Genomic DNA, 13,298 nt, shown 5'->3' on the forward strand with positions numbered 1-13,298 from the left:
CCAGGATACACAATGTCAAATTCCTGTCCTGTGTGCAAGTAAATATTTTCTCTGAACTTCTTGTTCTAGACTGGTGATGGTGTCAATGATGCCCCTGCGTTGAAGAAAGCAGAAATTGGAATTGCTATGGGCTCTGGTACTGCAGTGGCTAAAACTGCTTCTGAAATGGTTTTAGCAGATGATAACTTTTCAACTATTGTAGCTGCTGTGGAAGAAGGACGTGCAATTTACAACAACATGAAGCAGTTCATCCGTTACTTGATTTCTTCCAATGTTGGAGAAGTTGTTTGGTAAGTTCAGCGTGTTTTCTTTGGACTGGAATAGTGATGATGGATTTGTCTTTCCTTACTCATTCTGGTATTTCTCACCAAAACCAGAGAAACAGGCTGTCCAGGCAGTGGCTCACTGTGACTGTACAGTGGAGTCTGCATACTTCTAAGGTCCCTAATATTTTCTGGAGAATTTCAGTATATTGAAAAAACATAAGCATAGAGTTGCATATAATGTTCTAGCTCAGTAGGTGACCAAGTGCTGTACGGTTATTTCTGTGTTTGAAGTGCATCTTTGTGAAACTTAATTTTAAAAATTGGAAAGTAATAACTTCTCAAAAGAAGATTTGTTATTTCCTGTAACTTTGCCACGTGTGTAACTTAAATCTTTCTGTAACTTCAACCTCAAGTTTCAGAGGAACGTGTCTTATGTTGGGGAGGAGTGTTGCCTCAGTGCCACAGAATACATTTCTGGTAACAGAATGCAGATATTGGTCCCCTAACAGTTTCTTATATCAAAGCATACCTTCTCCGAGAGCCAAACACAATACAATGTTTCACTTGCCCTGTTTTTCTTGTAAGCTTTGGAGCTGTCCTTTGTGTGGCTTTTGCTGCAGGCCCTCTTTGTGTTCTTGGAGCTGTGGAAGTTAAATGCCCAGTACTTTTCTGGAGATGCTGATGGAAATCCAGCTGAATCGAGCTTAGTCATTTGAGCTGTAATAACATGATCTCTGCAGAAGCTTGTTTTGTAGGCAGTGGCTTGTAAGCTTACATAACTGCTTGGTTTTCTTGTAGCATCTTCTTGACAGCTGCTCTGGGTTTTCCTGAAGCTCTGATTCCTGTCCAGCTGTTATGGGTGAACCTTGTGACAGATGGGCTCCCTGCTACTGCTCTGGGCTTCAATCCTCCTGATCTGGATATCATGAACAAACCACCCCGCAACCCCAAGGAGCCACTGATCAGTGGGTGGCTCTTCTTCCGTTACCTGGCGATTGGATGTAAGTGGTCAGAGCTGCTTGGTTTTTTTGAAGGAAACTAAAGCATGTAGACTTCTTTTTTGTGATCCTCTTTGAAAGCAGCACCTTTATGCTCAAGTCTTCAAAGCTAGCAATAGATATTCCATGGAATTGGTTTTGTTTGCAAAGCAAACGTTCATTTTTTTGTGTATTTGCATGTGGTGCTGTGATAGAATGGTGAAAGTAGTGCTTTTTCTTTCTGTTGGTAACAGCAGAGGCATAAAAAGCCATAGTTGTGTGACGTAAGCCTGACACTTACTGCTTCATCAGAACCTTTTGATTTTTTGACAAGTGAGATCTTTTAATGGGATTCGTAGCACTGAAAAAAGCCCTTTGTTGTCCTTAAGGTTACGTTGGTGCTGCCACAGTGGGTGCTGCTGCTTGGTGGTTTATTGCTGCTGATGGTGGTCCAAGAGTTACCTTTTACCAGCTGGTATGCACTCTGTTTCACTTCTTGGAGGGGGTGAGGTGGGAGGGAAAGGACACTTATAATTTCTACTTGAAAGGACTGTAGAGAAACGCAGTATTGTGTAAAGAGGTTTTGTGTAATGGCTTTTTTTTCAAACTTGATTCATGTTCAGGCTTTGTTGTTGCGTTAGTCTTAATATCGAGCTGAAGGTTGGTGTGCCTAAACTTGTGAAGCATCTCAAGGACCAAGTGATGTCCTGTGAGTAGAGACTAACAGGAACGTTTCTAATGCTGTTGAACAGCTTTGGGGCTTTTTTTTTTTTTTGCTTTTAGTGTCATATGAGACACTGCTCCTGTACTTCAGCGCTTGCAGGATTCATGTTAGAAAGTTTTCTTAATACTGCTGACTTCCTGAGCCTGTTTTACATTCTGAAAGTTAAGCAGTAGAAATGAGTTCCCATTGTCCTGTTTCAGAGTCACTTTCTGCAGTGCAAAGAGGACAACCCAGACTTCTCTGGTGTCGACTGTGTGGTTTTTGAGTCTCCGTATCCAATGACAATGGCTCTTTCTGTACTTGTCACCATAGAGATGTGCAATGCCCTCAACAGGTTTGTATCTCCAAATCAAGAAGGAAAGCTTTTGCATAGCTTATCTGAAGTTGTACCTTCTGTGTAGCCCAGCTCTCTTAGTTTCTGGACTGCTCAACTGGTAAATATTGAGTCATGTTTTCTTTCCAATCCTGGTAGTGCAAACAAAATGACTCTCCCAGATAACACTTGAGACCTCTTATCTTAAGGTATATTGTTAAGCCTGCCAGTTCATTCTGGCATTTTAGTAAGCATGAGCAGCTGAAATATTTTCCATTATTTTTAATCTTAAGATTAATCAATCAGATTATCCCTCCTATGTTGGTATTAAGTGACACCAAGGAGAACTAAAATAAGAATATTGAAGATATGGAAAATAACTTTTCCTGCCCTAAGGGAGTGTGGGTTTAGCCAATTAATGTTAGATTATAAATGGAAACCACTAAATAGCACAGTGTCAAGGGTATATTTCTTCAAATAGCTTAGAGGTCAGTTAATTTTAAAAACAAACGAAATACAAGCGTACTGCAGTAGTCCTACATAATAAGACACTGATCTACATTGGATGTTCTGGATCTCAGGCTCTTCTGCAGCATAGCCTAAATGCAGACTGAATCTGAAAGCAGATTTTAAGAATAAGCATTACAAAGGTGCAAAGATCTGCCCCTCAGTGTGTGCAGTCTTTAACTGAGCTTTGAGGGAACAACTGGATAGGCAGGAAGGCTGTCGTGCTGTTGTACCCAGCATTTCCAGGATCAAAGTTGTAACCTACTTAAACAAAATCTGGTGTCCTCCTTTCCGTGGTGACTCGGATAAGTTGGACTTGCCACGCTGCTTCCTTTACAGCAGTCACTGATTGACTGAATTTCCTTTGGTGCCTTGTATGTACACACGTGAACCGTGTTTCTTTTGCAGTCTGTCAGAAAATCAGTCCCTAATGAGGATGCCCCCATGGGAGAATATCTGGCTGGTGGGAGCCATCTGCTTGTCCATGTCACTCCACTTCCTCATCCTCTATGTGGAACCACTGCCGGTGAGTGCTTCTGTTTGCATCCATCCCTGAGCTCAGAGATGGAGAGAGATCCTTGTGTGGAGCTTAAGGCAGGGACTGAGGTGAAGCAAAGCTGTAATGCTCGGCTGTTCTTTCAGATTATCTTCCAGATCACGCCTTTAAATGTGACGCAGTGGCTGATGGTACTGAAAATTTCACTACCTGTCATTCTGCTGGATGAAACACTTAAATATGTGGCCCGTAACTACCTGGAACCTGGTAAAGATAGTGTGCGGCCTGCCACCAAACCCTGTTCTTTGTCAGCATGCACCGAAGGAGTTTCCTGGCCCTTTGTGTTCATTACCCTGCCCTTGGTTATCTGGCTTTACAGCACAGACACTAACTTTAGTGATATGTTCTGGTCTTGACTGACATGGTGACAGTTTTACATTCAAAGAAAAAGTTTAACTTAATCAATTTTTTTTATTGTTTAGAGCAACTGTCTATTTCTGCTGAATTTTCACATGAACATATTTGCCGGTGATGGAGGTTTCATATTCTAGGTTTTGGTTGTTGTTTTTTTTTTTTTTTTTGCTTTTTCTTCAGTGGGGGCAATATATTCCTCTTTTATACACAGTTAAAGTGTCCATTGACATGTACAGAGAACTAACACTATTTTATGCAAATATTTTTTTGTAGATGAAAAGCATGTACAGCGTTCTGTTCAATAGTTCATTCACCATGTAAAAAAGAAACAAATTTCTTTTGAGCCAGCGGACACTATCAAACTAAATTGGCAGCAGATTTTAGGGAATGAATGTGTGTCGTCCAAAACTAAAAAGAAAACAAAAGCATGTAACTGTTTGTCTTCTGCATGGTCATCCAGACTTAATTTGTCATACGGTCAGATTTTATTTTATTCATAAGCCAAACTTTCTGCACTGGGTAGAGAGTGCTGCTGCCTTGGTCAGCATTTCTTCTCGTCTCCCCTCTTCCTGCTCCCTTGCTCTGGGTTCTTGACTGTCCTTGTTTACACCGGTTTCTGTATGAGGTATGCCTGATCTTGCTCGTGCAGAAAATGCCATTCCAGGTGCAGCCTGCTGGGGTTCTTCCATACTCAACACACACAGGTTTTTGTTTTTTTAAAAAGATTATTTATTTAAGTGTCTATTGTATTTTTATTGTGAGAGACCTTGTTTTGCCAGCGTTGCCCGTGATGCAGGGATAGGGAGGTCGACTTCAATCTAAACCAAGCCTTTTTAACCCACACAACCTGTTTTATTTCCAAAAGAGGGTTTCAGTTGATTTTTTTTTTTTTTTAATACCTTATGTGTCAGATTGTTTCTCCCCCACCATTTTTTAAGGTCAAAATTTGTAATAAGACCTGGAAAAATAACTTGCACTGCATAGCTAGAAATGGGATTGAGTACACTTAGGGCACTAATGATACGTCGTGGACATGGAGTTGCTCTGCTGGCCTGTTGTTAGCCTGACTTGAAGTAACAAGCTCGTGTGTGTTTTTTGTAAAATCTGTAAATAGCACATGACCAAATTGAACATATTGTATAGAACTATTTTTATTTGATGTGGCACTAACCACCTTCATTATTACGGTAAATGTTAAAGCATGTTTTCAAATTCAGTCCTGTACCAACAACGTGTAAGTCATTAACAGTCCTAACTGTGGTGTTTTTCTCCAATGCCTTCCAACTTTCATCGACTAAAGTGAGTATTTCTCTTCCATTTCACCATGCCAGTGGTGACTTGCTGTAAAATAGCGTATACTGTATTCATGTTGAAGAATAAATAGTAATTTCCTTCATTCCCATGCTGTGTTTTGTCAAATTCTGCTGTGCTACATTATTATCACCACTTTAGACTCTTGCCTTATGGTGTGCAGCTCTGCTTATTGATTCTGAAGGTAAAGAGCTTGCTTTTGTTTTGGCATATTTTAGATCTTACGCTGTAGCACTGAGCCTTAGCACCTCCATGATCTTAGCTTCTGCTCTTAAGTTGGAGATAAAACTGGATAAACCTCTTACTGAAGACAGTGACGGCTGTTTATAGGAGTTTTTTAGTGTCCAGATCCCTTGTGGTCAAATGCTGGCTTATCCTTAAGCTTTTTCCTGCTCTGAAATGTGGGAATCCCCTCAGAGCAGACTGGCCCATCTCTTCTAATTGCTAATCCCAGTGCTGGATGTGCAGGTGCTCCTCTTTGCAAAAACAGCTTGTTTCCAGAGCCTGGAAGCACTTTGAATCACAGTCACTCGATCAGACAAAAGAACAGGCTTGGCTTAACAGGATAGGCTTTGAAAATTGTACTGGGGTCGCTGTGCTTTTGTGGAGTAGCAGGTGCTGTGTTATCTTGTGTTGGCTTGACTTTAATAATCCAATTCAAACAGCTTTCTTATTCCTCACAGAGGAAAATGGTCGTTAAAAGCCATGTTCTGCTGGTGCCAGCTGGAATCCAGTGAGCACAGCTAATCCTTCAGGTTTCAGCCTTCAAATATACATGCTAACCCCCAAACACACAGAACCTGTTTGAAATCCCACTGCATTGTAAACACTTGCTGTTTGTAGAAATACTGACTTCCTTTCACTGATGCTGAAGTGACTTGGGGACACGGACCTGATAAAATAGGTGTTCTGCAGGACTGCAGGCACTGATCTCCCTTGAATGCTCCCTTCAGTGTGGCAGGAACCTGGATGTTGTGCATTACCATAAGGCCAGCACCAGTCAGGTGCTGTATCACTATTGAATGAGCAATAAGGCTTGCCTATTTCCTGAAACAGGAAACCAACAGGTCACATGCATCTATTTTGGTCTGAAGGAATCCTAAATCACAGGTGTTGTCATCATTGTTTTAAAGAACACTGGCAGGTGCTCCCAGCACGGTGCCCACGCTCCTGAGAATTCTGCTTCCTAATGCCTTTCTTCCTGTCTCTAAGAAGCTGAAGGGGAAAATGGCTGGAGAAATGAAATTTGGTCTTTCAACACCTTTTGCAGGATCTCTGTCTTACACACTCAGCTGTGTGTCGAAGACGAAGCTTGCTGAGAGCTCCCACAGCAATTAACTCGGGGTATCTCACTTGTATTTAGAGCCTTCTGTTGCTTGGAGTTTACCTTTGAGAGCTGGGCAGCTGGTGGGTCAACGTGGCATTTATCCCTCTGACGGCACCTGCAGCCTCAGGAGCCCAGTTCTGTTAGAATATTCCTAGCTTGTTCAGGCTGTCTTCATCTACCTGTGCTTTTTCTTGCCTTTCTCCTGCTCCTGTCTGGATTTCTGTGTGGAGCTGGAGCAGCAGGTTTCCCTGTGATCAGCACTTAATGCATTCAGTGGCAGTGTCACTCTGCTTTCAGTACTTGTGCTTTCCCAGTGTCGCTGCCAAAGATGGGTGCCAGGCTGACGTGGACTTAGCATAGATTTAGTAGCCAGCATCTCAAAACTAAAGTTTTTGCTCAATCTCCTTGTCCTGTATTTCTGGCCTCCTCACAGTACTGGGGTCACCTGGGGACAGGAATGGAATTCCTGGTGCAGTGTGAGCCCTGTGAGCGCGCTAACAGAAGCACTTATGTAGGTAGAAGAAACACAAAGGTATCTGTTTTATCTCACTCTATTTTTAGGTGACTTCCTACCTTTTGTTTCCCTGTGCTCTCATCTCACTGAGCTGCTTCATCTCTCAGTCTTCTGGATTCTGTAGCATTCTTAGTGCTGCTGTTCTTTTTTTTGGTGGGTGTGAGATTAGTATCCATTGTGACTGATGGTGCACGGAGCATCAGTGCTGCAGGCCTGTGCTGGGGGAGCAGTGGGTTTTGCTATGACAGCAGCTCCTCCTGAATTCAGTGTCCTGTGGGCTGGTCCAAATCAGAGCAAAGATGATGGTCAGGCAGCTGCAGTCATGTGTCAGCAGCGTGGAGACAAAAGCTTTTATCTTCCCCGTGCCCCGGGCTCTCTTGGCTTTCGCATGTGAGTGGTTCCAAGTCCCACTTCAGAGCTCCACAACTAGCTGTGCCTTTTTGTTGCCCAGGCACTGAAATTAGTTCATGGTTTTTGCCCAAAGCATTATTGCAAAAAAAAAACAACCCACCAACTCAGTATGAAAGAAGCTGCAGAAAAATACACACCAGTCTGTCAGAGTGCTGCGAAGCTTGTGGTTGTAAAGGGGCCATTCTGGAAAAAGCTAATGGTAAGAAAATGAGTTTTTAATCTGATGATAAAATGCAGTACAGCAGTCCTCTGTCACAGTTCCAAGAACACAGCTGATGCAAAGAATGTATCTGGTAGCTGCTTAAAGGCTGTTGAATTCGCTGAGATGAAGGGAGGTAAAACTGATACAAACCTGTCTGTCTCTTGCACCTGTCTTGTTTACCTCTTTGCACTTCTAACCATTAACTGTTTCCCTAATCTCTGCTATTTACATCCTTAATGACATTAATATCATGCATTCTCAAATCCTAGCAGGAGAACCTAAATTTTAGTGTTGAAGCAGAGTTTTGAAGAGCCAGCATTCAGTCCCAGGCAGTCAGATACACCCTCCTTGCTGACACAAGGCCAACCTGGTGCTGTGGTGCGGGGTGCAGTACGCCCGGAGCTGGGTTGTACTTCTACCCTTTGCCTACACATTAATCTGCTTAGTTAATGACTTCTTTAAAGCTTTCCTACTGCTTCACAGAACGAGCTGCCAAGCTTGAAAGAGGGACATTGTTAGGTCACTCCTGGGCTGAATTTGCAATATAATGTCTCAATTAGGGGGGGGGGAAAAAAACAACACCTTGAAGGTATTTTTAGACTGGGGGAGAAAAAAGCTCCGACTGTGTAATGGGAGAACTTGGAAGTAAGAAGTGAAGCGAGACGGGAGGCAGGGAAGCACAGGAGCTCTTCAAACGCCCCTGACTTCCCTTTGCGGCCTTTGGCAGGGAGTGCTGCCCTGTGCTGCTGATAAAGGCGGCTCTGCTGCGTTCAGGAGAGCTGAGTGGTGCTCCAGAACGCCCCGGCTTTCAGAACCAAGTAACCTGAGAGTGTCCCTTCAATGACAGAGCAGTTGGTTATCAGACTTAACATTCCTTTTTCTGTCACTGTAGATCTTAGTCTTGCTTTTAGAACGGTACTTAGCATTCATCCTTTCATTAACTGATACCTTTTCTTTCTTTCCTTTTCAGCAATACTGGAGTAATCGCTTCCTAAACAATTTTGCAGAAATGTGAGGTTGTTTTGTTGCGTGCATGTGTTTTTAGCAACACATCTACCAAAACTGCTGCATGTATCATGTGTAAAGATTCTTTGCTTTCCCTCAAAACAAAGCTCATTGTGTTCTCTGTGGAAGAAATGTGTGGTACCAGTAGGACTTCAGATGTACAAACGTGCAATATAGCTTACAGAATTGGAAACTCTCTCCAGAGAAGTTTGGGTTCTGTGCTGCATGGAGAAGAGCTTGTTTATCCCTGAACGAGAAGCGCTGAGCTGTCAGCCAATTTTCCATATTCCTGTATGTAAAATGTCAGTTTATACGATGTATGATTTCGGAGTAATGCATGCCTTGGGTTGTGGACAAACCTGTATTGTATCATCACACATCCTGCTCTATACAGCTGATGTACAATGCGATCCTATTTATACAATTCATGGACAAGACTACAGCTGAATGTTAAACTGTGAGCCTCCAGTTCATAACTTTGGGTTTTTTATCACGCGTGCAAATCGACCTGTTTTGCACTGTAATGTAACTTATTTAAATCTAAGGCAGTGAGACAGATGTTGGTGCAATACAAAATATCGTGATGCGTTCATCTAGACAGCAGCAAACGACTCAGCCAGTTGCCACAACTGCATGTATGACCTTTAGAAGCTGTAAATAAGATCAGTTGTCTACTTCCGTGCTGACAGTAAGAAGCATCACACCCAGTTTCATTTGTATCAGGTAAATAAATTTATTCTACAATACATACCTGGCGTGTTATTTGATGCACTTTGTGTTCTGCAGGTACGTGCGTGCGTCCTTCAGCTGCTCTGACATTAATGCCGGATGGCACAAACTCACACCAACAGCATTGCACTCTTTCCTTCTAGAACTATGCAGATGCCAGCTGCTCTTCCAGCACTATGACCTCCTCGCTGGTGTGATTTCCTCTGCCCAGGGGCTTGTGTGTGTGTTTAAGGGACACTGTCAAGTAGTTTGATCACTTTTTTTTTTTTTTTTAATGCTCCATTGTTTGTAAATCCCTCTGATAAACTGAAAATAAACATTTCTTTCCCAATTACACGTTCATTTTTTGTCCTTTTCTGTTTTCTAAATGCTTTCAGAGCTTCGTAGCTGCTTGGCTTTTTCTTCTTCCCAGACAAAGGAAGATGAACCACCTGTGTGCTTGCTCCATCCTGCACTGGCCAGCCTGCACTCAGCTGCACCGGGGCTCTTTCTGTTCCCGAACCCTGCTCACACCCGCAGGCTCCCAGACCTCCTTAAGCATTAAGCAAGACTAAAGCACTCAAGGGATAAAAGCTACATCTGCCAAGTGTCCTCTGATGCTCTGCTCTAAATCTCATAAACTAAGTTTTGTTTGGAGTAAGAGGAGGGGAGTGAGGGTACAGGCAGAGCCTCTCTAAATAAGCAACTTCAAAAGCGAGTAATGTGTTTTAAATTAAATGTAATGCCTCTTAAACTCTGGGCTGTGGTAGCAGCACAGCGTTATCCAAATTAGGTGACGGCTGAGACCCTTCAAAAACAACAGCGTGAGGTTTAAAAATACTAAAGCTGAATTCCACTGCTCAGCTCCACTATATGATGTTGGGTGCTGCGCTGATGCATGGCGCTGAACTGCTTTTCTGGGCTGCTTCCTACTATGGTAGTGTTGCTCTAAGCGAGCTGAGCTCTGCTCCTAAGCTCTGGGCCAAAGCTGTCAGAGCCGAGAGCAGCGCTCAGTGCTTATCTGCAGCCACAGCTCTTCCCTCTGCCTTATTTATGGGCTGGCTTCAGCACGCACCGCAGCGCTGTCACCAAACAACCCAGCAAGCTGCTCTGCTCCTCACAGCACCGGAAGGCAGCAGCACGTGCCTGTTAGCTGTGCGCAGACACCTGAGTTCAACAACTGAAATTATCTGCTCACACTACGGTGCAAGAAAGCACCTCATCTCAACACCTCTAGCTTGGCTTTAAGGAAAGCATGAGAAAAATGAGGCTCATTCCATCAGCTAAAGGCAGCTGAAAGTCTAGTTTTGCAAAGACCAAACTCTTTAAACATTTTTAATCTGCAGGCTTAGCCAGTCCAAGTGGACTACAAGCAAAGAAAACTCGGAGCAGCTCAGTGCACTGCTAAGTGCTCACACATGAGTATGGGGGAAGAGATGCTGAGATGAACAGCTTCACCTTCCCCCTCCTCACCTCCCTGTGACACCCTGGCCCTACAGCAGTGCAGGGCTGGGCTCGCGCCCCCAGCTCCCCCAGCTCTCAGGCATCACAGACACATTGCATCAAACACAGCACAGGGGGCAGAAATGGCCCCATTTTTACCCTGAGGTGAATTGAATTGTGTGAGATTAAAACCCACGCCCACCTCCGCAGCTGTGGGAGAGAACTGAGTAAAGCATTTGGTAGAGGAGAGAGCAGATTTGCTTCACAACTTCGGTGAGGAAAAAGCCTCAGGAAAACCCCCAGGCCAAGCCTGCAGAAGCAGCAGAAGAAAGCAGGCAGCCCCTCTCCTGCTCCTGCAGACCTTTTACTGGAACAATTCACCTGCAACAGTTTAAGAGCTCTACAGTAAACGCTGTTGGAGCACCGTATATCCCTGACCAGACACAGCTGCCCTTTAGGCAATCCCCACCACAGGCCAACCCCTTTCCTCTGCAACCTAACTTGTGCCTGCTGCAGCTTATTTAGCCCCCCAAACAAAGCTGCACAATAAATAGGGAGCAAACCTAATGGCTATCCATGCACACCTCACTAGCAGTAAGCTGCAGCTCAGACCAGAGGCTCTGCAAAGCCCACACTGTAGGACACTGCACAAAACACAGAGAGAAGTGGGGCAGCATGAAGAGCAGCAAGCAGAGGCTGACGTGAAAGATGTAGGTTAGCTCTACTCCTGCTGAAGGAGCACTGCAAGTTCACCTCAGGGGTGAGGGGCCGTGCTCCTCAGCAGCCTGTGGCAGAGCACAATGCCCTGAACGGCCCCGACCAGCAGCAGCAGAACCAAGAGACTCCTGCTTAAAGATGCCACTTCAAACCCAGCCCACTTCGTTGAGCACCAGCAGTCACCAGGCTGGGAAGGGCACGGAAGCCTTCTCGCACCTCATAGCAGGCACTGGCTATTTGCTGGGTAAGGCCAAGTCCCTGCTCTTGTTTAAACAGAGACTGTGGGACCTGTATTCATGTGGGTGAGTTACCCCATCAGCCTCCTGGAGCAGCTTAAGAGAAACGTGCTGTGTCACAAGAGCATCTAGAAACTTCCATTTCTATTTCTATAATCAGGTCTTGTGGAGGCAGTGCAATTTTCACTTGCACATCATCCCACTAGCGGATTGTGCTGACTCACCAGCTTCAGGAGAAGGAAAATTCCCCAGCTTTGTTCCTGAACAACGGTCAGCCTCCAGGAACTACCTGGTGTGTCAAGCTCTGCAAGACAGAGAGGCAACCATAATCACTGCAATAACGCCCCGAAACAACAACAAAAGCCACAAACTGATAAGCCTGGACTGCTATAAACCCATGCTATTTTTGCAGGTGGCAGTGTCAATTTTTCCTACAGAGGCAGGCAAAGAACACTGCTTTACCATTGGGGTAAGATAACATCGAAGGCTAACAATCAAGTTGCAACCAGCTCATGCATTCGTAACCAAGTCACACAGCTCCAGCACGCTGCGATTGCACAACACCAAGCATGTCGGCCTTGCATTTATTCCTGCCCTCCCCTGTATTCAGCGAGGCATGACGCCCCAGACAGATTTCATAACATAAAAGTTTCTCTTATCACTGCCTTCGTCCAGACACAGCCGTTGAGGTATGAGAATAACCTTCACCGGGTGAAACACGGGCACACAGGGAGCTCATCCAGGTGTGTCCTGCTGCTGGCGGATCAAACCCACTGCCCACAGCCTGGCTGATGCACGGCTGCCATGCCAAAACCAGACCCTGTTACGATGGAACTCCTCCCAAGAATTCTGTGCTGATTTTCCTCATCCCACCATACTGCAGTGGACTCTTTCACAGACGATGCTGTCTGTCTCAGGAGACAAGTTACACCAAATCCTGTACCACCACAGCGCCTGAGCCTCTGTCAGCCTCTTCTCAGACATCCCACGGTGCAGGCTTTGGACCTTCGGTGAGCTGATGACACAACAGCCACACACCCACAGAACAACGGGCAGGTGCTGCAGCCTCAGCCCCAGTCAGACATTACTGACTTATTACAGACTGCTTGCCAAAACCCGTGCTGCTCTTGAACACATCTCCCAAACCTTTCACAGATCAAAAAGAAAACCAGAAGGAAATTGCCATGGCATTGACTCCATCCATCAGACAGTGCACAGACTGTAGCTGGCCTCTCAGAAAACAAGGCCGAGCTTCCAAAGCACCTTGAACCCGCTTTAACAAGTTTTCCGCCTTCCACAATTACAGAACCACACTGCAGACATTCCTACCAATTTTGCAGCATTGAGTCAATCAGATTCCGCAATAAAAGAGCAGAAAGTTGTATGTGAAGTGCCAAAACTGGCCTGGAGGATGCACGTGCATGCTGCACAGCACGAGATCTGTAGTAGCACATGTAGCAGAGAAAGGCCAGAGCTGCAGCTGGCTGGCTACAGCAGTGGGGAACAAGATGTTCCCTTTGTCTGGATGGAAGGAAAGAGCTAATAATTGTGCTGAAATAACATTCAAGCACCTCAAATCCTGGAAAAGTCCTTTTTCAAGCTGGCGCTGACCCTGGAGCACAGATTCCCTTCTCTTTTCTTCCTGGAATTGCTCTCACATGTGATGCTGCCTTTCTGCATATACTCAGCTTCACACTGGTAAGACCAGCTCAACATTCAGCTCTTCC

At 44.7% G+C, this 13,298-nt stretch overlaps 1 protein-coding gene across 1 annotated transcript in view; it reads left to right on the forward strand.

Annotated features, from left to right (window-relative positions):
• The window catches only part of ATP2A2 (ATPase sarcoplasmic/endoplasmic reticulum Ca2+ transporting 2), a 39,479-nt gene extending 31,451 nt beyond the window's left edge, over window positions 1-8,028 (forward strand). The window contains exons 15-20 of the mRNA XM_042829115.1: window positions 70-290; window positions 1,065-1,267; window positions 1,633-1,718; window positions 2,168-2,301; window positions 3,196-3,313; window positions 3,430-8,028. Of these exons, the coding sequence (XP_042685049.1) occupies window positions 70-290; window positions 1,065-1,267; window positions 1,633-1,718; window positions 2,168-2,301; window positions 3,196-3,313; window positions 3,430-3,699 (1,032 nt within the window). The 3' untranslated portion in view covers window positions 3,700-8,028. The remainder of the gene's footprint in view (window positions 1-69; window positions 291-1,064; window positions 1,268-1,632; window positions 1,719-2,167; window positions 2,302-3,195; window positions 3,314-3,429) is intronic.
• The last annotated feature ends 5,270 nt before the right edge of the window (window positions 8,029-13,298 follow it).

The sequence above is a fragment of the Centrocercus urophasianus genome, unplaced genomic scaffold (genome assembly GCF_019232065.1).
Source record: "Centrocercus urophasianus isolate 14NV4802_14NV808 unplaced genomic scaffold, USGS_Curo_1.0 seq_30, whole genome shotgun sequence".
Classification (NCBI taxonomy): domain Eukaryota; kingdom Metazoa; phylum Chordata; class Aves; order Galliformes; family Phasianidae; genus Centrocercus; species Centrocercus urophasianus.